Source organism: Marmota monax, unplaced genomic scaffold (genome assembly GCF_021218885.2).
Source record: "Marmota monax isolate L192 unplaced genomic scaffold, Marmota_monax_Labrador192_F-V1.1 WCK01_AAM20220418_F8-fsc00014, whole genome shotgun sequence".
NCBI classification, from domain to species: Eukaryota; Metazoa; Chordata; class Mammalia; order Rodentia; family Sciuridae; genus Marmota; species Marmota monax.
In genome coordinates, this window is record NW_026695222.1 from 38,221,725 (window position 1) to 38,245,780 (window position 24,056).

The window sequence follows — 24,056 nt, forward strand, 5'->3', positions numbered from 1 at the left end:
GTCCTCAGCCCAAGGAGTCCAGACCCTTATGTGAGTGGCCACCCTCACTCACCAGCCCCTGCACTGTGTTCCTGGCCTCAGGATCTCTGAGTAAGGCCACCCTTCAGCAGGGGCGCCTGGCCCTGCATTGCATTCTGCCCTGGCTTCACTACCTGTGCCCAGGCAGGGGTCTGAGAAAGTGTGGGATGAGCTCACAGCACCCTGTGCTCCATCCTGTGGCCCAGAGAGGAGACTCCCTCTTTTCCAAACCAATATTCAATAGTTAAATCTACTCTTCCCATTTGTGTAGGTAAACGAGAAAGGTACCAAAACCACAGGGGGAATCCACCTCACTGGGGGGAAATCAGAATAAAAAATTTTAAAAAGGAGCAAATAGAGACCTGATAAAAGGAATCATCTGCCAAGACTCCAGGCATGGATCTGCACGCAGCCACCAACGCGGCCCCAAAGAGCTGAAGGCAGGACAAGCTCCGGGGCCAACACTCAGTCCAGGATCACAGGGAGGACTCTCCGCTGTTGCAGTAACTGGCCAAACCTGGGGACACACTGGGAATGACAGAGGGCCCAGTGAGACGGAGGAGAGCACCCTGCACCCCACGGGAGACATGTGGCTACCAGCCGGAAGTGCCAGCTCCCAGCACACGGAGATTTCTCAGATCTGTGGACAGAGCAGTCACAGGGCAAGGACACTGAGGCGGCACAAGGACGGATCTGGTCCCGAGGACAGTGAGAGCAGAGTAGAGGAGCAGCACAGGCGGCATCCTGGGGGAGTCATAGTGCAGGGCCAGGGAGCAGAGATAGTCCCCGAGAGCAAGGGTGGGGTCCCTGTCCCTCAGGAAGGTCACCAGGCTGTCTGGCTACTGTCTGAGCTGACACGTCCAGGGCTTCTGCTGGGGGCCAGAGACACAGCTGGGCCAGGCCACTCTTTTTCTTCAGTACCAGAATTAAACAGACCCAGAGGACCAAGAGGCTCTTGAAAGGCAGAGCAAGGACAGACCTTTGTCGTAAGGAATCAAGCCCAGGGTCAAGGGCACCCAGGGCCCCTGAAGAGCCCCTCAGGGCCGGGTCAGCTCAGGGATCTCAAGCCTCTGCCTGCTTCTTACTGCTGTTCCTGCTGCCCCAGTCTCAAACGTGAGCCACAGCCACCCCACAACCAGGAAATCAACTAAAATAGCAAAGGCAGCTTGGGGTCAGTCCCTGAGGCCTGCCCCTTCAGCTGGACCGCACAGCTGTTTGTGAGCAGTGAGCCCGAGCAGCTAGCCCCTCTCTGCACCCCTGACACACAAGCCACAGCTGCCCGGTCTGCTTTTTTTTTTGGGGGTACTGGGGACTGAACCCAGGGGCACTTAACCACTGAGCCACATCCCAGCCCTTTTTATTTGTTTATTTTGAGACAGGACCTCACTGAGCTGCTTAGCACCTCGATAAATTGCTGAGGCTGGCTTTAAACTCATGATCCTCCTGCCTCAGTCTCCTGAGCCACTGGGATTACAGATGTGTGCCACTGTGCCCAGCAATACAAACATTATTAATTGTAGAAAACAAACCCTCAAGAAGCATGCATTTGTTAGGACTGTGTTTAGCTGCCTTTAATGAAATCTAAGTGGCTTGGCCCTGTCCTAAGAGCTAGAATGGAAATTTCAGGAACCCAGGCATTTGGTCATCCTCAGCATTCAGCTGCTCTTCTTTATCACACAATGGTTGCTGCTGCTCCAGAAGTTACATCCCCCTTGGGGAAAGGGGCAGGGGTCATGCCTGCCAAGCTGCCTGATCTATATTCAGAAAAATAATAGAGATAGCATGAGTTCCACCTGGGAAATAAGACTGCCACTCTCCCTGCCCAGAAGACAGGTTATCACCAACAAAATAATCAAGTGCATTGTTTGGGACTAGACCTGGCTTTACATACAGTAACCACAGAACCACAATGGCTTCAGCAAGACGGAGGCACAGGGAGGTGCTTAGGGCAGCTGTGCCGCTCCCGTCCTGCCGTTCTGCTCCCTCTGCCCAGCTCCCCCTTGACTGGGGACACCTGCCCTAGTTCCAGCTGCCTGGTCACATTCAGATGGCAAGAGGGAGGAAGGGGTGGAGAGGGGCTGGCCTTGGTCCTGGAAGGACAGACCCCAGGAGGACCGCATGCTAGACTCCAGGGAACTGGGATAGGGTCTTTCCTGGTTGCAGGACAGAGGGCCTCCTGGGAGAGATCCAGGGGCTGTTCCCTGAGGTAGGAGAGGAATGGGTCACTGGGTCCACCAGCAGTGCTGGCCCCAGGAGGAAGGCCCAGAAGAGGGGCCCTGGTCTTAGGAGCAGAAGGGGAATGCAGACAACCAGGGGTCCACAGCAGTCTGCCAGCAAACCTGCCGGCCTCGATTGCACGGATGTTAAATACACAAGTCTCTAGAAAAACTCTGGACTCCCCACAGCAAGTGGCCGCTTAAGATGTCCTGGCCCTCACAAGCAGCCTCAGAGGTGCCGGAGCAGGGCTGGCACACCAGAGCGCCCAGCCTGGAGACCACCTTGAAGCAGCGAGAACCACGGGGCACAGACTCTACAAGCACGCACTGTGTGCCCCTGTGTGTGTGTTCACGTGTGCACCTGTGTGTGTGTGTGTCCATGTGTGCGATCTCAGCAGCCCACCTGGCTGGAGTGGACTGATGGGTGGTGACTGCAGGTGGGCGTGGTGGGAGGTGGTCATGGGGCTGCCCTGGAAGGTGCATCTTCCCTGCGGCCCCTTCCCCCCCCCTCTCTGCTTCCTGGCTGCCATGGAGGGGGCAGCTCCCCTCTGCTGGGCCCCTCCCCCTTGGCGTGCACCCTGGGCCCAGAGCCCTGGACTGGGCCATCTGTGGACTGAGGCCTCTGAAATCATCAGCTGAAACCCTAAATGAGCTTTCCCTCCTCTAGGTGGTTTTGTTGGGCCTTATGGTCACATCGAGGAAAAGCTGACCAACACAGGCCCCGAGAGCCACAGGGGATGGACTTCCAACGCGCCCTTCATTTCTCTTGCGCAGAGCCCAGAGGACCACACGGGGAGCCCCAGCAGGGCAGAAGCAGGGCAGGGAGCAGAAAGGGCAACAACCTCACGTGCCGAGCACACAGAGTTGTACCCAGATCACACCCCAGAGAACGGGCAGGAGACACCCCGAGGCCCCGGAGCTGCCAGCTGTGACGCCCCAAGTCCCCTTTGCAAGCCCTCTGGAGGAAGGATTCTGTCAAAAGAGAAAGCCATCAAATATGCGGCAGAATCCCCTGGTAGAACAAAGCCACGCCAAGTTCCAGGTGGTGGAGTGACCGAGCTGCCACCCTGGACCACGCAGGTAGAGGAGCTCGGCTGTCCTGCTGCCTGGCGCACCAGGGCCACGTCTGGAGGAGGGTGGGGGCAGTTATGCTGCAGGCCAACTTAGTGAGTTCCTGAAAAACAAGCATGTGTTAAGTTAGCAGCCCACGGAGAATAAAAGAAAGTTCGACTTGTTCTTGTTGTGTTAGCACTGGGGACTGAACCCAGGCACTCTACCACTGAGCCGCACCCCAATCCCTTTTGCTTTTTGTTTTGAGATAGGGCCTTTCTGAGTTGCTGAGGCCGGCCTGGATTCTGAGATCCTCCTGCCTCAGCTCCCAGGTCACGATGCCCACAGCCGTGCATCACCGCTTGCGGCTTTGGTGGGATTTCATAAAGATAAAAGCCGGCTGTCCCAAGAGACCCAGCAACACGAGGCATTTACCCAAAGGACAAACGCAGACATCCACCCAGAAACTCTTGCATGAGCGTCCACAAGGGCTGTCCTCGACAGACGCTGGACGTGATCCAGTGTCACCAGGGTGAGTGGATCAAATGCACCTGGGGATGAACCAAGGCTCAGCCGCAGGAGCCTCACAGAGCAGCATGCTAGTTGGGGGTAGTTCTGGGCACAGAGTATGTGACAGAGATCAGGGCACACACCTGGTCTGGCTGCGAAGAGGCAGGAGCAGCTCGCAGGGGAAGGACACCCGGGCAGGCCGGCAGTTATGTCCCCAGATCTCCCTGCACACCCCGCAGAGCTGGGGAAGAGGGGACAGCAGGGAAGACAGATCCTGCCATCAGACCAGAGGGGAGTGGGAAGGGCCACTCTTGTCAGATACACCAGGCCTCGAGACATGGCACGTCGTGGCAGCAAGGGAGGTATCGAGGGGCAAGCCACCAAGGGACGATCAGGCCTGAGTGGACACGACAGCCCTACAGTGACATGACGATATGACGGGTCACAATGGCCCTAGATGGACACTGCTGGGCTTCCAAGTGTGAAGCAGACACACTGGAAAGAGAAGTAGAGTTTCAAGGCTACCCCGGGACACAGCTCCACAGTCACCTTGGGGACGTCAACCCTCCCCTCCAGAATCCACAGAGAAAGCAGACATAACATCCACAAGGACGGAGAGGACCTGAGCACACTGTCACCTGGCGGACCTGGTCAGCACTTCTAGAACATTCCCCACACAACACAAGACCTGTTGGCCATCAGAGCACGCACATGCAGGGAGTGAAAGCAGGGAGCCAAGTGCAGAAGGGTCAGCTCAAACTGCTGCCCTCGACTCAAGGCCTTCGACCTGGAATTAAGGGAGAAGTGGGAAACTGCAGATGATGGGAATGAGCACCTGACACCCTCACGGGAGATGCCCAACCTCATGAGCAGCTGGAGAAGTGTGGTTTGGGCCACAGAGAGGAGAGCAGCACCTAACACACCGGCCAAGTCAAGATGCCTTGGTGTAGACGGGACCCCTGGCATCCTGGTCAAACGAGGCTCTCGCACAAACCCTGGAAGTGGGTCTGGTAGCCACTGCTGCCCTGACCACATGCACCTCTACAGCTGAGCCATCTGCCCTGTGCACACCCCAACCTGTTCACAGTCGCACTGTGCAGGCGCCCAAAGGAACCACCCCCATGTGCTTTGGCAGGGTGGGCAGATAACGCGGAGCCGCCCACAGGAGCACCTGCAGACCGCAGAAGCCCAGGAGGTCGAGGAAGGGAGGCCGGGCTCAAGAGCACACTGCGAGGGACTCCAGGTAAGCTGGCCAGGGCAGGCTGGCCTGGGGAGGGCTGGTGGGCAGGATCCCCGGTGCTGTCTGTCACGCATGCAGGTCCTTCAGCCGTGCAACCACGGCCACGCTCTGTCTGAATGGCAGGCAAATGCCAAGAAATGCCAGCCAGGATTAGGGTTCTGAAGCTTCCACTGGGGACGGTGGAGTGTAAATGGCACGTCTGTGGAGAGCGCTCTGCATATCTCCAAAACAAGCACAAACCCAGGTCAAACCGCAGCTGCCAGGCGCACACCCATGGCAGTGTGTGTCCCACTGTGGGTCGAGATGTCGCCACAGTGATGTCACTGGCTGCAACCAGCAGTTCTCTGCAGATTAAAACAGAGGCGGCACCAAAGCCAGGGAGTGCCCTCAGTCGCTGTGTGTCTCCATGCTAATGACACACTCTGGCCAGACACAGGAGCTGTGGCTCGGTGGGCCACTGCTCTGCCCAGCGTGGAGGCCAGCGTCACTCAAGGACATCAGCTGCTGCTTTCCCTGAGAGGAGGGGTCCCCGTGTCTGGCAGGGACGCGAGGAGCACCAGGCCTGTTAGGAGGCTGGAAAGCCGAGGGAAGGCCGAGGGAAGGCTGAGGCTGCTCTGGGGTCTCCGAAGAAGACCAGGCTGGGCAGACGAACAGTGTGTGGTGGACCAGTCCGACTGCTTCGGGCAGGACTTGGGCTCTGGGGGAAGCAGGGCAGGGAGCCTGGGCCTGGTGTGGTGTCTGGTGAGGAGGCAGGGCAGGCCCCGCAGCGCCGTCTGCGTACCCTGCAGTCAGCCGGCCCCAGGGGGCAGCCTGGGTCTGAAGGCCCCCAGGATGCAAGGGCACCAGAGGGTAAGAGGATGGACACAGCCGTGTGAATACACCACCTGGACAAGCTCACACTCACAGCAGCCGCAGCTGAAGACAAAGGCCAGAAAAGGCTCCATTTATTCAGACAGAAGAGGCTCCGCGACTAAGAACCCACACACACCACAGCAGTGGGCAAGGACACCCCACGACCCCTTCATCCCACGCCGGGCAGAGAAGCCAGTCAGGGCGTGGCCCCTGCCACAGCATCTGGGAGCACAGACTCTGGCGGGCAGGCAGGAGCCCGCTGCCCAGGGAGGGCAGGACCTGGTGGTGATGCCCATCGAGGGTCTGGGGTGGCGCCGTCCCATTCCTTAAAGCTGAGTGACTTGAAGGCCTGGGACCATGCACTTGCCACGGGCAGACTTCACCTCAGTCACAAGTCAACACTGCAGACAAATGCGCGCAGTGTCACGGTCGGCTCTGTGGGGACAGGACTGCTCTTTTCTCTCCCGGATTCTCTGGTGGCAGAAGGGTTGTCCTGGCAGGAGTGTCCCAGACGCTCCCCTCTCCTGTCCCAGAAAAGAGCATCCACAGCTGCCCTGCCCAGGGGCTCTGCAGCTGCCCTCACATCTGGCAGCTGGATCCGCTTATGTAACCATGTCCTGAGGCCCTGAGCTCTGCACCCGCCACCCTCCTCCAAGGCCGGGCCCCCAGTCCCTGTGCGAGCTCGGCGACCTGGGTCTCTCCCAACATCCTGGGCTCCAGCTGAGGATGTGAAGGCATAAGAGAATAAGACAGCCCACGGAACCAGTGCAGACCCAGGTTGCCAGGTGGGGTCCTCATGCCTGGGACACCGGTGGCCTGGGATGCCTAAGATGGCACTCAGGCCTCTGCATCCACTCCTGGGCCCACAACCTGGGATCTTCCACTGAGGTCCCCTCCACAGGCACTGGCAGGGGTGACTGACAGCCCTGTGCTCAGCCCTGCAGGTTTGCCTGTGGGTGGGGGTGGGTGATGCCACGTCCCTCATCCTGATGTCACTCTCCCAGCTTTCAGCTAGGACCAGAAAACGCCACTGTGGCAGCAGCTGTGTCTGCTAGACCTGCTGTGTGGCCCTAGGGGCCCCCCGATGCTCCCTCAGTCCTCAGGCACCTCCCCCAGGACACTCCAGGGACACAGCTCTGAGACCCAGAGACAAGATGGCTGAGGGCGCTAGTGGGAACAGGGCTGCCCACTGGCAAGGCCATGGCTGGAGTGGGGACCAGGATGGCTCAGCTGTAGGGGATACATGTGGTCGCCGTGAGTGCCTCTTCCCCTCACCAAGAGGTGAACCCCGGGCCACCTGGTGCTACCTGGGGGGAGCAAGCCTCAGCTCCCCCACCACCTCTGGGGCAAGGTGGACAGCTGGTTAGGTCCTACTTGGCCTATGACCTCAGAGAACCAGCTAGAAGGCCCCAGCCTCTCAGGGAGCCCAGGGAGGCCATCCCCACTGCATGGCTCAGGGCCTTTCTCCTGGACCCACCAGCCAAGGGTCCAGTTTCAGGGTGAGCTGTGCTTGGGGTAGCCTCGCCACAGCAACTATGACAGGAAGCCCCTCCTAGAGTCTGTAGGTCTCAGAGGGCCTCCTGGGCTGTGCAGAGACAGAAACCTCAGGGTACTGGGGAAGAACCCGGGGCCGGGACCAGGGGCCTGGACGCTGCGAGGTCTCCTCATGGTTCTGGAAAATCCCCCAACACAAGTGCCTTCTAGGGTTGGGCCTTGCTGGGTCCTTGGGACACTCACTAGACCCTATGACCTGGCAGGGGGATGGCTGGATTCCTGGCCAGGGGCCTCACTGTGGGGGCCGCACCTGATACCCCTCTAGTGGAACTGTGCACGCGGTGCCTCTGCGAGACCTCTCAGCATGGTGCTGGGTTCTCCCTAACTCACAGACCAGCACAGTGCAGCCAGCTGGGCCTCTATGGGCACGAGACCAGAGCGTCTGCTCTGCCTGGACTGGCAGGTGAGCAGGCCTGGGTCCTGGGGGACAGGGAGTGGCCAGGGAAGGTGCAGGGGGGGGGATGCCTGAATGCCAGGTCTCACAGGCCTGGGGCCACTTGGGGCTGAAAGGGGACAAAGCCTCATGGCCCTGTGGGACAGGTGGGATGGCTGCCACTGCTGAGACGCAGACACACCTGGCCATCTGCAGATCAGGAGGCTTCCAGGTCACCTGTGCTGGGGATGCATTCATAGAGCTCTGCCCGTGACACCACCCTGTGGATGGAACAACCACATTCCAGCCCCTGCCCCAGGACCACCTGACCAAAACCAGCACCCAGGCTTCTGACTCCCCAGGGGCCATGTCTCCAAGCCATCTGACAGAAGGGACAGGAGTTGGGGGACAAGTGACCAGCAGCATAGCCCCATAGAGTGGGAGGACCAGGGAGGAGCAGGCCCAGCCCTACACGTCCTGCAGGAGCCTGGGCCTTGCTGGCTCTGTCCCTAGATCATGCCGGCCAGCCAGGGTGGCAAGAAGAGGCCCACGGTGCCCAGCAGGCAGACGATGATGAACATCCAAAGGAAGATGCGATCGATGACCATGGCCACGTACTTCCAGTCCTCCCTCACCTGCAAACACAGACACAGGGTCACTCTAGCCCCTGCCCTCGGCCTCACGGGCAACAAGAGAAGCTTCAGAACCATGTGCCCCAAGTGGCAGTCCTGTCTCCCCTCAGGTGCACACGCGCACTGAGGTGACACGGGGAAGGAGCACACCTTAGCCACGCCCCTGATAGCCAGGGAACTTAAGGACTCCATTCCACCCACAGTGGCTGCTGCAGGGGTCAGGTGGGAAGAGGCCCCGAGGGCAGGCTGGATATCTGCAGAGTGCATCACAGGCGCTCATGTGGAAGCAGAGGGTGTCCTGTGCTGCACAGGAGGCAGGTCCACCTGGAGTCCCCGGCTGACCTGACCTGAGCCCAGGAGACCAAGTGGAGCGCACTGTGGAGTAAAGCAGGGTCCAGCTTCCTGGGGGGACTCTATCCTACATCCGGGGGGAGCGATGGAGGCTTAGTCTATCCCCATGTGCAGATGGTGAAAGCAGGGCCCGAGAGGGGCCACCCACAAAGCCAGCTGCACAGGGCGAGGGCCAGGAGCATGCTGAGCAATAGGTCTGATCACTAAGAACCCCCACACTGAGCCACACGGTGGAGGAGGGCCTAAAAACAAGGACCGAGGCCTGACCATCCACACCTGCCCTCCTACTCTAGGCCAGTGCTCACATCCTGGCACAACTGGGCTGGGCAGTGTTGCTGGGCGACAGTTCATGGAGGTGGTGGAAGGGATCTGAAGCAAGTGGCTGAAAACAGCAAGCATCATAAACCATACCAGGTATGTCCACCTGCAGCTACTCGGCCTCACCCGGACTGGCCCATAACAAGGACACTGAGACGTGAGCAGCCAAGGGAGAGCCACGGTCACACCTCTGTGAGAGTGGACCCCAGCCCCTGCCAGGACTGATGCAGCACACCCCCCCACACACACCAGCAGACCACTGGGACCAAAGGCTCAGGGGAGAGTGCTGCACTGGCCTGGCCAGATCTGGAGTTAACTGGTCACTCTTGAGACAGCCTCAAGCAGCCCTGAGGCACCCACGCAGCTGCTGCCCATGCTGCTGCCCTGTCCCTGGCTTCACTGTCCCCCTGTGTGGACAGTCAGGTACCTGGGAGTTCCTGGTAGCCCCAGGCTTGATAGGAGCTGCCTTTGGGCCATGAGTAGGTGACCTGGGCCAGCAGGCCTGTCTGTGCCTGAGTGGCCAGAAGAGGACATGGTCCAGGCTCAACCAGCTGAGGGGTGAGTGGGCCTGGGTGGAGTTTAGTTTCCTCATTTTGGGGCATCTGTCCTGATTTATCAAAGCAATTACAGGTATCCTGATGGTTTAAAGGCCCGATGGCCATGTTTGCTGGTGGAAAACCTCAGAAGGAGCAGAGTCACTGTTAAATAAGCCCCACAGGACGCCTGTTCCAGGAAGCTGGGCCGCAGCCCCGCAGGCTGCCTTCCCAACAGGCCAGAACTGCCCCTCTCTGTGCCTGTGCCCCGCCAGCCTGAGGACGAAGCAGACCACAGCTCCCTGCTGGCCAGGCCATCCTGTGAGGTCAGCTTTGCTCTCCCAGACCCAGAACCAGGTCAGGCAGCCAGAACAGCCGGCAGCTGGGCAGCGGAGGAGGGGAGGCCTGCCGCTCCAGTCCCGGGACTGTGGAAAGAGCTCGTCTCCCAAGATTTTGTTTGAATTTCTGCTGGCATTAGCCACTCCTCAGAACCCACCCCCCATTGGCCACTCCTCAGAACCCACCCCCCATTGGCCACTCCTCAGAACCCACCCCCATTGGCCACTCCTCAGAACCCACCCCCATTGGCCACTCCTCAGAACCCACCCCCATTGGCCACTCCTCAGAACCCACCCCCCATTAGCCACTCCTCAGAACCCACCCCCCATTGGCCACTCCTCAGAACCCACCCCCCATTGGCCACTCCTCAGAACCCACCCCCATTGGCCACTCCTCAGAACCCACCCCCCATTGGCCACTCCTCAGAACCCACCCCCCATTGGCCACTCCTCAGAACCCACCCCCATTGGCCACTCCTCAGAACCCACCCCCCATTAGCCACTCCTCAGAACCCACCCCCCATTGGCCACTCCTCAGAACCTACCCCCCATTGGCCACTCCTCAGAACCCACCCCCATTGGCCACTCCTCAGAACCCACCCCCATTGGCCACTCCTCAGAACCCACCCCCATTGGCCACTCCTCAGAACCCACCCCCCATTGGCCACTCCTCAGAACCCACCCCCCATTGGCCACTCCTCAGAACCCACCCCCCATTAGCCACTCCTCAGAACCCACCCCCCATTGGCCACTCCTCAGAACCCACCCCCCATTGGCCACTCCTCAGAACCCACCCCCATTGGCCACTCCTCAGAACCCACCCCCCATTGGCCACTCCTCAGAACCCACCCCCCATTGGCCACTCCCCAGAACCCACCCCCATTGGCCACTCCTCAGAACCCTCCCCCCATTGGCCACTCCTCAGAACCCACCCCCCATTGGCCACTCCTCAGAACCTACCCCCCATTGGCCACTCCTCAGAACCCACCCCCATTGGCCACTCCTCAGAACCCACCCCCCATTGGCCACTCCTCAGAACCCACCCCCCATTGGCCACTCCTCAGAACCCACCCCCCATTGGCCACCCCTCAGAACCCACCCCCCATTGGCCACTCCTCAGAACCCACCCCCATTAGCCACTCCTCAGAACCCACCCCCATTGGCCACTCCTCAGAACCCACCCCCCCATTAGCCACTCCTCAGAACCCACCCCCCATTGGCCACTCTTCAGAACCCACCCCCCATTGGCCACTCCTCAGAACCCACCCCCATTGGCCACTCCTCAGAACCCACCCCCCATTGGCCACTCTTCAGAACCCACCCCCCATTGGCCACTCCTCAGAACCCACCCCCATTAGCCACTCCTCAGAACCCACCCCCCATTGGCCACTCTTCAGAACCCACCCCCCATTGGCCACTCCTCAGAACCCACCCCCATTAGCCACTCCTCAGAACCCACCCCCATTGGCCACTCCTCAGAACCCACCCCCCATTGGCCACTCCTCAGAACCCACCCCCATTGGCCACTCCTCAGAACCCACCCCCCATTGGCCACTCCTCAGAACCCACCCCCCATTGGCCACTCCTCAGAACCCACCCCCATTGGCCACTCCTCAGAACCCACCCCCCCATTGGCCACTCCTCAGAACCCACCCCCCATTGGCCACTCCTCAGAACCCACCCCCATTGGCCACTCCTCAGAACCCACCCCCATTGGCCACTCCTCAGAACCCACCCCCATTGGCCACTCCTCAGAACCCACCCCCCCCATTGGCCACTCCTCAGAACCCCCCCCCCCCATTGGCCACTCCTCAGAACCCACCCCCCCCCTTGGCCACTCCTCAGAACCCACCCCCCCCATTGGCCACTCCTCAGAACCCACCCCCATTGGCCACTCCTCAGAACCCACCCCCCATTAGCCACTCCTCAGTAGCCCACCCCCATTGGCCACTCCTCAGAACCCACCCCCCATTGGCCCCTCCTCAGAACCCACCCCCATTGGCCACTCCTCAGAACCCACCCCCATTGGCCACTCCTCAGAACCCACCCCCCATTGGCCACTCCTCAGAACCCACCCCCATTGGCCACTCCTCAGAACCCACCCCCCATTGGCCACTCCTCAGAACCCACCCCCCATTGGCCACTCCTCAGAACCCACCCCCATTGGCCACTCCTCAGAACCCACCCCCCATTGGCCACTCCTCAGAACCCACCCCCCATTGGCCACTCCTCAGAACCCACCCCCATTGGCCACTCCTCAGAACCCACCCCCCATTGGCCCCTCCTCAGAACCCCCCCCCCCATTGGCCACTCCTCAGAACCCACCCCCCCATTGGCCACTCCTCAGAACCCACCCCCCATTGGCCACTCCTCAGAACCCACCCCCCATTGGCCACTCCTCAGAACCCACCCCCCATTGGCCACTCCTCAGAACCCACCCCCCATTGGCCACTCCTCAGAACCCACCCCCCCATTGGCCCCTCCTCAGAACCCACCCCCCCATTGGCCCCTCCTCAGAACCCACCCCCATTGGCCACTCCTCAGAACCCACCCCCATTGGCCACTCCTCAGAACCCACCCCCCATTGGCCACTCCTCAGAACCCACCCCCCATTGGCCACTCCTCAGAACCCACCCCCCATTGGCCACTCCTCAGAACCCACCCCCCATTGGCCACTCCTCAGAACCCACCCCCCATTGGCCACTCCTCAGAACCCACCCCCATTGGCCACTCCTCAGAACCCACCCCCATTGGCCACTCCTCAGAACCCCCCCCCATTGGCCCCTCCTCAGAACCCCCCCCCCATTGGCCACTCCTCAGAACCCACCCCCATTGGCCACTCCTCAGAACCCAACCCCATTGGCCACTCCTCAGAACCCAACCCCATTGGCCACTCCTCAGAATCCACCCCCATTGGCCACTCCTCAGTAACCCACCCCCATTGGCCACTCCTCAGTAACCCACCCCCATTGGCCACTCCTCAGAACCCACCCCCATTGGCCACTCCTCAGAACCCACCCCCATTGGCCACTCCTCAGAACCCACCCCCATTGGCCACTCCTCAGTAACCCACCCCCATTGGCCACTCCTCAGAACCCACCCCCATTGGCCACGCCTCAGAACCCACCCCCATTGGCCACGCCTCAGAACCCACCCCCCATTGGCCACTCCTCAGAACCCACCCCCATTGGCCACTCCTCAGTAGCCCACCCCCATTGGCCACTCCTCAGAACCCACCCCCATTGGCCACTCCTCAGAACCCACCCCCCATTGGCCACTCCTCAGAACCCACCCCCCATTGGCCACTCCTCAGAACCCACCCCCCATTAGCCACTCCTCAGTAGCCCACCCCCATTAGCCACTCCTCAGAACCCACCCCCATTAGCCACTCCTCAGTAGCCCACCCCCCATTGGCCACTCCTCAGAACCCACCCCCCACTGGCCACTCCTCAGAACCCACCCCCATTGGCCACTCCTCAGAGCCCACCCCCCACATCTCTTATTTCCATAGCTTCAGCCAAATGTGGCCCCAGTCCGGCCTCTGCCCAGGCAAGTCTTTGCAACCTGGAACTCTTCAGAGTCCCTGGAATGATGTCACGGCTCCTTAGGGCCAGAGGTGGCTCTGAGGGCAGCAGGACATGTCTCCTTTCCAGGCCACTCAGCTCCAGGGAGACAGTTCAGATGAAGCCTGGGCCAGGCAGGCCCTCCACTGAGGAAGGAGGTCCGGCAGCCGAAAAGATCAGGGTCCTCAGGAGGGACAGCAGTGTCAGGGACAGTGGCAGGTGCCTGTCCAGGGCAAGGTCAATGCAAAGGACAGATGCTGGCAGTGGAGGCCCCAGGATTCCCTCTGGCCTGTCCCTGACTCTGGGCTCTGGCTCCACCACTGCCTGAGCCCCGCTGGCAGGCAGTTTGAGATGCAGGAGCAGTCCTCTGGGACCCACACGACCCCAGGTCGTGACTTGACCCAGGACTTGACCCAGGCCCTGGAGACCCTCATGGGTGGCAGGCAGGCAAATGCCATAGGGAAAGAGAGGGTGCCCTGGAGGCCCTCAGAGACCCCAACGCAGAGGAGCGCGTGTGCTGGAGCGGCCTGCTGGTGGCTGCCCCTCACCCACCCGCCAGGCTCATGAGTCCCAGCACCCAAATGGAGCCTGGGCCACTGTGCACCAGCTGCTCTGGGCCACCTGCCCTGCTGGGCCCTGGCTCATCTCAGGGACCTCCAGGACTCTGGACAAAATCCATGCTGTGTGCCCCAAACAGAGCAGCCACAATCTGCACCATCTGCCAGAAACAGAGGGAGACTACTCATCCCACATGGGCCAGGGGACCTCACACACGTGGGCAAGGGGACCCCAGACACCCTCACACACATGGGTCAGGGGACCTCACACACAAGGGCCAGGGGACCTCACAACAGCCAGGTTGGGACAAAGGCTTACCGAGAAATCTGTGTCTTCTGCCTTCAGGTGGTCAGCAATGTACTGGACGCCCTCCACTGCCCGAGTCAGGGCTGGTGACAGGGGCAGGTGCCGGGGTGGCACTGCAGTGCTGCGGGCCTTGAGCACAGTGACTGGGGACACCACAGAGGGATCCTTCTTGCATGTACATTTGCATGGAGAGAGGTGGTCTGGAGGTGGGAGCTCGGCTGAGTGGGCCTTCAGGGAGGACAGGGAGCCAGCCATCTGGCCATCAGCCTGGGAGGCCGCACCATCTTGGGGAACACAGTATTGGATGCTCCGAGACCGGCACCGGATGCCACCCTCTTCTGCTTCGTGGGAGCTGGACATGTGCTGGACACTCAAGGACCTGGCTTTGGTGAGCCTTGGGGCCCCAGGGCTGTTGAGTGGGCGACAGGGACCTGGCGAGGGGCGTGGGCTGGCCTTCTCGGCCTCCAAGGGCTGTGGAGCAGGAACCTGGCTGGAGGGTGACTTGCAGGCAGGCTGGGGTTCGGGTGTGTCCAGGGGGACACAGAAGGACAGGGCAGGTGACGGTCCCTGGCTGTGCACACCACTTAGGATGCTGGGCTCCCCTTCGGGCTCCGGCCAGAATCGCGGGGCATTGGCTACCTTGTGCATGGACTCAATGAGCAGCCGGCAGTTGTCCTTGACCACAGATGGCCGCTTCATGAAGAGAAGGCGGGGCACAATGTCCAGGAAGACCCTGCGCACCCAGGCGGGCATGCTGTGTGTGCGTGGTGAGCGGTGGTGCACGTTGAGCACGAAGACAGTGATGACGATGGACAATGTGACGAAGATCATGGTGAAGAGCAGGTACTCGCCGATGAGCGGGATGACCAGCGAGGTGGACGGGATGATCTCGGTGATGAGCAGCAGGAAGACGGTCAGCGAGAGCAGCACAGAGATGCACAGCGTGACCTTCTCGCCGCAGTCGGAGGGCAGGTAGAAGACCAGCACGGTCAGGCAGGAGATGAGCAGGCAGGGGATGATGAGGTTGATGGTGTAGAAGAGCGGCAGCCGGCGGATGACGAAGGCGTAGGTGATGTCGGGGTACACCTCGGCGCAGCACTCGTACTTCCTGGTGTTGTAGGTGCCCACGGCGTCCACGATGACCCACTCCCCGCTCTCCCAGAAGTCCAGCTGGTCCACGCGGCTGTGCATGCTCACCAGGTCGATCTTGGCCTTGTCGTACGTCCAGGACCCGAACTTCATGGTGCAGTTCTGCTGGTCGAAGGGGAAGAAGGTGACGTCGATGCTGCAGGAGCTCTTGTAGATGGCGGGGGGCGTCCACTGCACCCGCCCGTCGTGGAACAGGTGGGCCTTGGTAAGGTGGGTGACCGCAAAGTCTCCATCCGCACTGGGCAGGAAGACAGAAGAGTGAGGCCTGTTCACACCCACCCTCGCACCTGCTGCACTCATGGGCGCTCCTGCAGAGCCAGCCAGCCGAGCCCATGGCCCTGGGCCGTCACCCACCTGTGTGCCTCAGTTGACCACCTGAGCAGAGATAGCACATGGTTTTGAGAACTCAGAGGGATGAACTGGGCCTGGCCCAGGGGCAGAGCATTGCTGCTGCTGGTGATCACTACAGTCCCAGGGGCTGGGGCCAGTCCCTCAGCTTTCTCTCTTGGGGCTCCGGGTATCTCCAGGCTCCTGTACCTCTGAGGGGGCCAGGATGCCCCAGGGCCTCACCGTTCAAAGCATGGGGGGAGTTTCTTGCCCTGCCTTCCCCTCCCCTCCCCTAGGCCTCGTGAGCACCAAGAGGAGGAGCAGACTCCTAACCTCCTTGGTCCTGGAGGAGGCACAGTCCTGCAGTGCACTAGCAGGTAGCCTGAAGGCCCCGCAGGACGCAGGACCCGGCTGTCCACTGTGCCTGGGAGCTTGCATGTCTCCAGGAAAGAGCGAGTGGTCCCCTGGGCCTGTCCCAGGAGGACAGGCAGCCACTGGACTGAAGGCTGGCCCCACCCAGTGCACACTGGCTGCCTGGCGCCGAGCAGCTGCTCAACAGGGCCCTCTGGGGATGGACGGTTTTGCCTCTGCCCACTGTGTCTGTGCTGAGGACCATGGACACGGGAACAGCTTCTGAAGCACCCTTGGGGGAGTGTATAAGCACCTCCTGGGGCCAAGGCCTTGTCCCCCTGCTGGCCCCTGCTCTGGGCTGGCACCACACTCAGGGTGGTGCCTGGTTTCACCTCTGCCACAGATGGCCAAGCAGGGGTGCTCTTTCTCCTGTTAGCCGAGGGACTTAGCTGCCATCTCCCTGAAGGTGAGGATGACACTGTGGCCCCAGAGGCAAGGATGGTGCCTCAAACTGCGGGGGACAACCCAGGAGCTGAACACAAACTCAAGCTGCTGACTTGGGGGTCAATGTCTGATGGCCAGCCTCTGCCTCTGATGCTTCAGGGGACATTGGTGTCTTGTCCATAGGCCGGGGTTGATGGAGGAGGAAGGGGATGCTGTCCCTCCCTCCAGCCCCTTTCTGTGGCTGGCAGAGCTCCCAGTCCTGGCCCCCGGCTTCAGGGACAGTGATGCCTGTTTGGACATGGCAACCAGGGCACCCAGGCAAGCAGCCCCCACAAAGCCCCTCCCTGCTCCTGGGGTAGCCCCACTTGACTCCAAGGTTCTCCCTGAAGCCAGATGTGGTCCTGGAGCAAAGGCCCCAGCCCACGTGTCTCTTGTCTTGGGTAACCTGTCTGCCAGACCTCTATTTCCCCCAGGGCCCAGGTCTCCTGCAGAGGGAAAGCAATGCCTGAGCCCCTCTGGGCAGTCCCTGCCAGCCTGGGCTCAGAAATGCTAATGGAGACCTCATTCTACTCTTGGCGAGCCCTCTGGCCCTGAGTAACCCCCACTGAGGGCACCTAAGGAGGCAAAGGAGGCGCAGCCCTGAGCCTCAGGCCCTGTGTGTTCCTTCACCTGCTTTGTCCCCAGGGCCCAGCTTGAAGGACAGGGCTTCCCAAGGTCCACAGGCAGCAAGGGCTCGGCTTCTCTGAGCCTCATCTGGCAGCTGGCCCTGCACCCCTAGCTAGCACCATCAGGTTCTGACCAGTTTGAGGCTCTGAAAGCCTCCTGGGACCCGTAGGCCCCTTCCCTTCGTGTGCCACCCATGCTGGTGCAAGGTCCTCAAAGTGGCAGGACTAGAGCCCACCTCTGAACCCGCAGACTCACCTGGGACCAGCACCTGGCTCCTCTCACCGCGTTCCTGTGCTGCAGGAGGAGACGCCACAGCAGCTCCACACGCATCCCAATGAGGCCTCCCAGCCAGGAATGGCCTGGCGTCTGCGTGAACACCCCCACACCCCCGGCGGCACAGGGTGGATCTTGCTGCACATCCCAGCCCTTGTGGAATCAGGCTTGGGTCTGCTTCCTTCTGTCCCCATCTCACCCCAAATCAGAGCCTCACCCTTTTGAGGCACAAATTAGAATATTCTCCCACCGTGAGCGGATCCTTTTCAGCAGACGTTCTGCAGGAGGGTGTGAGTGGAAGGCTGTGGCGCCAGCTCTGGGCTTCCCCACACTCGGGGACGGCAGCTGCCCTTGGCCTTGCAGCAGGACAGGACTGGCAGCCACAGCCTGGCTCATTCGCCCCAGCTGCACCCCGCTGCTCTGCCCACCCTGCCCAGCCCAGGGCTGCTCTGCCCACCCTGCCCAGCCCAGCTCACACCGGGGAGCTTGTGAGGAGAATCAGCCTGCTGGGGCCACCCTGGCCTTGCTATCGCGGTGGCATCCACAGGCATTTACTGCGTGGCTCCCTGAGGAAGGAGAGGGTGTGCAGGGGCGGCAGGGGCGCCCGTCTCCTCCAGTCCTGGCTCTGGGACACAACCCCCCTGAAGCCCTCAGCTGAGGGTGAGCTGCTTCCTTCCAACCACAAGTGCAGAGCACTGGCCACAGAGGCCGAGGGCAGACCCCCTCAGGAGCAGAGGCCAGCTGTGGGCAGGACAGAGCAGGCTCTCAGAGCAAACTGTCAGCACCCTCAGAGGCCTTTCCTAGGCTGGGCACCCTGCAGGTCCCAGGCCCACACCCCACCCGGCACCTCAGATGTCCCAGGAAGCCTGAGGGGTACCGGTATTTGGGCCGGACCATCCGACCATGGCCTGTTCTGGACTTGCCACAGGCCAGAGGCCGGAGAAGGGGGTCCTGGGTCAGCTCCAGGGGTAGGGGCCATGCCTTGAGACTGCACTTGAGAGGCCAAGCAAGACCCTCTGCCCTTCTGCCCAGTACCACATCAGGGACTTCTAGGCTCCTGCCCCAAAGGACCCTTCTTAAGGAAGCCCCAAGTAGACAAGGACACCAATTGAGGGGCTCCTGAGCCTACAGAAGAGCTAGGGTCTTCTCCTGCCCAGCAGTGGCACTGGCCACCTAGCCAATAATTGCTAGATGCCCCTAGAAAAAGGCCTCCTTGGTGGCTTTGGTCAGATCTCAGGGTCGGCCACTACTCTAGGGTCCTTTCTGCCCTCGCCCATCCTCAAATCCTGTCCAGAGAAAGCCTCGGCACAGAGAGGCCGGTTCTACCCCACTGTCTCCATGAGTCCTGGCAGGGAAGACAGCAGGTGATCTGAGGAGGTGGTCTCCTGAGCCCTGTTCTGGGGGATTTGGTCCTGGGCTGTTACAGGTTCCCAGACCTATGTGTCTGCCTGGCCCAGTCCCACCCAGGGGATTTCTCAGGCTTCCTGCTCTACAAATGTCCCCATGGGTCAGACAGGCTGTCCCAGGCAGACTTGGTCCCAGGGGTGGGGTCAGGGCTGGATGTGGCCCCCAGAAAGGCCCGGTGACGGGGGTGACTTCCAGGCCGGAAGTTCAAACTGGGCAATGCTCAGGACAGAGAGTCCATCCCGAGGGAAGAGTAATGACCACCACCCTCCCCTCACTGCCTCCCATGATGCATCTGGAAGACCATCCAGAGCCCCTTCACACACCAACACCGCAGCCATTACTGGACTCCATTAGCAGGAGGAGGAGCCCAATCATTCTTAATCAAATAGGAACGTTTGTAGGTCAGACAGACACCCTGGGGCCTGGACGGGGCTGTGGGCAGATGGTCGGGACCAGGGGGTGGAGGGGCTTCCATTGGCTTTATTTGTAAGTGTTGCAGGAACTGCCACCCTGCCTGGCCAGAGCCCCAGGCTGGGGAACCATCCCCGGGTGGATTCAGATAAAATTGATCAAACACAGCAGGGTTGCCCCAGTTCAGGGACCAGGGTCCCCAGAGAAGCCCACAGAAGTGCTCTGGAGGCCACTCCCTGCCACGACCGTCCCTGGAAAGCCACCCTGGCTTCCAAGCACAGCAAACTGTCCACGTGAGACTTTGGCTCAGCTTCCCCGGGCCTGAGCACAGGCTAGGGGCTGGGGGCTGGGACGGGTAGAGGCTGTGCTAGCCTCCCCACCCCTTCCGGAGCACCCTGCTGCCTCACCTTCCTCCAGAGGCAGAGTGCATGGGGGACGGGTGCAGGGCAGGGCCACAGCAGCCTGACGCAGAGCACCCTGGAGTCTGGGCCCATCGCTGGGGCAGGGAGTCCAACCTCCCTGCCCTTGGGGGAGACACTGACTGGAAGCAGGAAGAGGCCACCAGATCCCAGGGCCGTGTGGGTGGACGGTGGCCCCGGTTCAGTCAGCCACACTCAGGCCCAGCCCTGAGCCCTTGGCTCCAAGCTTCCCTGTGCTGCCAGCCCAACCTGACCTGCCACGCCCTGGGCTCACTTGTTGTACAGGACAATGTCCGGCCTCCAGATGAGCTCGGAAGGGATGCGGATGGAGGTGACGTTCTCGTAGTCCCTGGGGTCCCAGCGCAGCTTGTAGTCATGCCACTCCTGCAAGGACAGAGGGAGCAGGGTGAGGGGGGCTCCGAGGACAGGGTGGGGCGGGCGGCCCTCCCCACTTACCTGCTTCACCCACACGTTCGTGGTCATCATCTGGTTCTTCTCATCCTACGGCACAAGCAGGAAGGAGTTTGAGGTCCCTCAGGGACAGGACACCTCTCTCTAGTCCCAGCCACAGCACACACTGGCCAGGGCTAGACCTCAGGAAGGAGTGAGCACCTTGTCCCTGGAGGCAACCAAGCTCAGGATGGTGGCCTGAGGGGACTCAGGATGGGGGACAGGCCCCTAAGCTTTCCTGAAGGAAACTGGGCACAAGCTTGTCTGACCTCATTGCCCCCCAGTGTTTTGATGGGCTCCAGGCTGCTCGTAGGTGAGCCCTGCCACCCATGTCACTCCCTGTCACTCACTGGACAGGTCACCCAGCTGCCCAAGCCAGTCCCTTCCCTGGCAGGACACTGAGGGGTGGGTGGGATGTGGAGCAGAGAGCATATCCCAAGGCCTGGCCTCAGTGCACCTGCCGCCCTGTGTTGCCCGCCAACCTCATCCCCACACATCCTGGCAGTGTCCCAGGAGCCTGGGAGTGGGCAGACAGCTTGCCCCATGGCACTGGGTGCTCCTCCACAGTCCTGGGAAGAACTCCCCAGTGGCTGGGCAGGACCCTCCTGTCACACAGTGTCAGTCCCCAGGTTCCCCTGGGACCCAGAGATGTATCCCTGCACTCGCTGGCACATTTCACGAGAACTCAGCACAAACCTCTGGGGACTCTGCAGCCTACTCTGCACTGTGCCAGGCAAGCTCACACACAAGCCCACCCCACCCAGACTAAGACCCCAAACAAGACACCCCCAGCAATCACACACGAAGGGCACAGGTGGGCTGGGGCCAGGTGGGGCACCATACCCCAGCACCTGGGGGGCATGCACAGCAGGCAGACACAGGCACCCCTCCACCCACGGAGGGCCGTGGCCTCAACCAGTACCCTCGGGTCAGCACATGTGTGTGCAGTTCATGAGCATCTCAGCTCCAGGGCAGACAGCAGGGCTGGGCCATGTCCCCTGCTGGAGACTTGGCCTGGGTGGACTCTGGGCCTCAAGGTCTCCTGGGCAAACTGGAGGTACTGGGCTGCAAGGGACAGTGGCATGACCCCAACAAGCCTGGCAGGAGATAAGGCAGTGGTTACAGACCAGGAGTCTTGTGCATCCTGCCCCAGCCCTGGCTGAGCCCCAGCCAGGGACACTGCAGGAGGCATTTGAGGGCCAGTGCCAGGACACCTGAGGGTGGAGGTCTCAGTGCTGGCTCTGAACAGGGACAAGGGTCTCCAGGTACTGTGCATGTCCCATGCAGCCTGGGCTCCCTCACACGTCCAGACCCTGTCATGCTCCCCACTCGGCCTGGTATGCCACAGCCGCCCTCAGTGAGTCAGGACAGCACACCGGGTGGCAGAAGGCAGCCCCTCCCTCACCAGCAGACACAAGGCCGATCCTGGCAGGCTTGGGCCAGGCTTGTGGGATGCTGCACCCCTGCTGCAGACGTCTCCCCCTCCCCAGATTCAGGCTCCATCCAGGGTGTTCAAAGCCACCAGGCCAATTTGCCTCAAGATGGGTCCCACCCCAACTAGCTAGGCCTGGCTGGGAAATACTGGGCACGCAGCTGGGCACCTCTGCCTGGCAGAGTTCCTGGGCCTCCTGCTGCACACCTGTCTGGCTAGGACACTCTCTCCAAATGCTCCTCCCACACAGAGTCCTTGGGCTTTGGACCATGTGGAGCTGTTCCGCCAGCCGTGGCCAGACACGGTCGTCCATGTGTGATGGCCAGGCCCCCATACCTACCACGTCAATGAGCTGGGCAATGGATAGGCCAAAGCGGACCAGGACCACATCTGAGATGTTGGCCACCGGGCGGGACCACTTGTTGTAGCCAGAGAAGAGTGCCTTCAGGAGCCGCTCCTCCGCATGGGCCCGGGTCTCTGCAGGCCTGCTCACTGCAGGGAGAGGCAGGCGAGTGGCCAGGGGCAGGAGCAGGCGGCGGCCATCCAGGCTGTCCTCCATCCTCAGGCCAGCCCCTCCCCCCATGTCCTCTGCCTTCCATCCCTCACGGTCACCTCCCACCTCAGCACCCTTGCACATGCTGCCCTCTGGCCTGGGCTGCCCCCTGCCCCTGGGTGTAAATATCCCTTCCTGGAGGAAGCCTCTTCCAGGCCACTCAGTCTGGGTCAGGTCTTCTTGACCCTGCATCTCACTGATTTGGGTATTCTCCCTAGCTGACCGTGACTTCAGAGGGAAAGCCTGTATCTCCAGTGACCAGCAGAGACAAAGGGCAGGGGCAGAAAGCAGCATAGCAGGTGGGAGCGAGGACTTGGGGGCCAGAAGGGGCAGGGAGAGGCAGGAAGCCAGGCCAGGATCCGCCCCCCACCCAGGAGGGCTTGCTTCCAGAGGCTGCAAGGAACACAGTGTGGCTCAGAAGGAGCTGTGTTCTGAGGTCTGGGGGGCGTGGAGTCGGTGCCCACCCTGAAACCGAGCCTGGCCCCTGGGGGCTGTGGGCAACCGGTGTTCTCGCACAGGGATACCCTGGGTGAGTCCTAACTCTGCATCCTGGGGAGGGGTCCCTCATTCAGTCCTCCTTTCCCCTTCTCCTCTCCCCAGGTGGTCTGGGGGCCTCCCTGCCTCCCCTGGGTGGCTGCATTTTGGAGGGGGTTGGGGAGAGGGAGGAGAGACCCTTGCTTCCTGTTGGATCTTGCTTACCTGAGACTCAGCAGCAGGTTCCTAGGAGGCTTAGATGCTAGGGATCTCCCACTTCTAGACCCCTTGGGACCCTTGCCTCTGGCCCAGAGTATCATTCCCTAATCTTGTTCTTCCTGGTCTCTTTGACCAGTAAAGTGCAGACCGCTTTTCACCAAGAGGCCAGGGGGTTAAATTCCCTATATTCCCTCCTGAATGGGGTGGGGTGCATGGCTGCCCAGAGGATGGGAAGGGAGAGAGGTGGAGAGAGCCTGCAGGAGCAGAAAAGGTGGTGTGGGGGCCCCAAGTGCAGAGGCCACCGCTGACCCCCAAGCAAGAAGAAGACATGCGTGGGTGCGTGGTCTGCAGGGAATTTTGGCCGGATGGATGCACCCCTGCGCTCCATCTCTGTCCAAGTTGGAGGTTCTAGGTCCAGCTCCGGAAATGCTGCGGGAACCCCCACATACCCACCCCAAACCCCTCTCGGGAGGTTGACTCCTTCCGCGCCAGGGCTCAGCCTGCGCCGCAGGACAGCCCATGCCTCTCCCGGGTAATGGGAGGGGGGGGGGTCTCAGTGGCCTCGCCGTTGCGCTTGCCTGCGGCTTGGCACAGCAGCCAGGAGCCTTCCCTCCTCTGGCTCCGGGGTCCCGGGCGCCGGACCGAGGCGAATGGGGCCAGTTCAGCGCCCCGAAACTTACCAGGCAGGAGGCCGGTCTCCAGCAGCAGCAGCAGCAGCAGCGGCAGCGGCGCCCTGGGGCCCCGGAGCTCCATGGCGCACCGATCCGGCGCTAGACGCGGGCGGCTCCGGGTTCCGCCGCGCCCCGGTTCCAAGGCCCGCGCGCACCCAACTTCATGCCCCGCGCCGCGGGCGACTGTCCCTCAGCCCGACTCGACTGCTCGTCCCGCGGGGCGCGGCGGCTGCGGGGCGGGTGCGCGAGGCTGTAGGATCCGCGGCGCAGCCCCGCCCGGACCTGCCGCCTCCAGCCGCGGGGAGAGGGGAGGAGGGAGAGGGAGGGGAGGAAGGGGAGGAAGGGGAGGGAGGGGAAGAGGAGGGAGCGGAGGAGGAGGGGGCGGATCGCGCACCGGA

General features: G+C 61.5%; 1 protein-coding gene across 1 annotated transcript; it reads right to left on the minus strand.

The window, feature by feature from the left end:
• Positions 1-5,986: 5,986 nt before the first annotated feature.
• Positions 5,987-23,779, minus strand: Chrna4 (cholinergic receptor nicotinic alpha 4 subunit). Its single transcript, XM_046433320.2, has 6 exons — positions 23,668-23,779; positions 22,082-22,233; positions 20,316-20,360; positions 20,134-20,243; positions 14,425-15,799; positions 5,987-8,448 (listed from the first exon to the last, which is right to left on the minus strand). The coding sequence occupies exons 1-6, from the start codon at positions 23,738-23,740 to the stop codon at positions 8,323-8,325; spliced, it is 1,881 nt and encodes a 626-aa protein (XP_046289276.2). The 5' UTR covers positions 23,741-23,779; the 3' UTR covers positions 5,987-8,322.
• Positions 23,780-24,056: the final 277 nt, after the last annotated feature.

Bases quoted from the DNA above. Each gene is read 5' to 3' on its own strand.
- Chrna4 (XM_046433320.2), bottom strand. From the start codon at position 23,740: ATGGAGCTCCGGGGCCCCAGGGCGCCGCTGCCGCTGCTGCTGCTGCTG. The intron at 22,234-23,667 runs GTAAGTTTCGGG...CTCTCCCTGCAG, and splicing joins GGAGACCGGCCTCCTGCCTG to TGAGCAGGCCTGCAGAGACC. The intron at 20,361-22,081 runs GTAGGTATGGGG...CTTGTGCCGTAG, and splicing joins TTGCCCAGCTCATTGACGTG to GATGAGAAGAACCAGATGAT.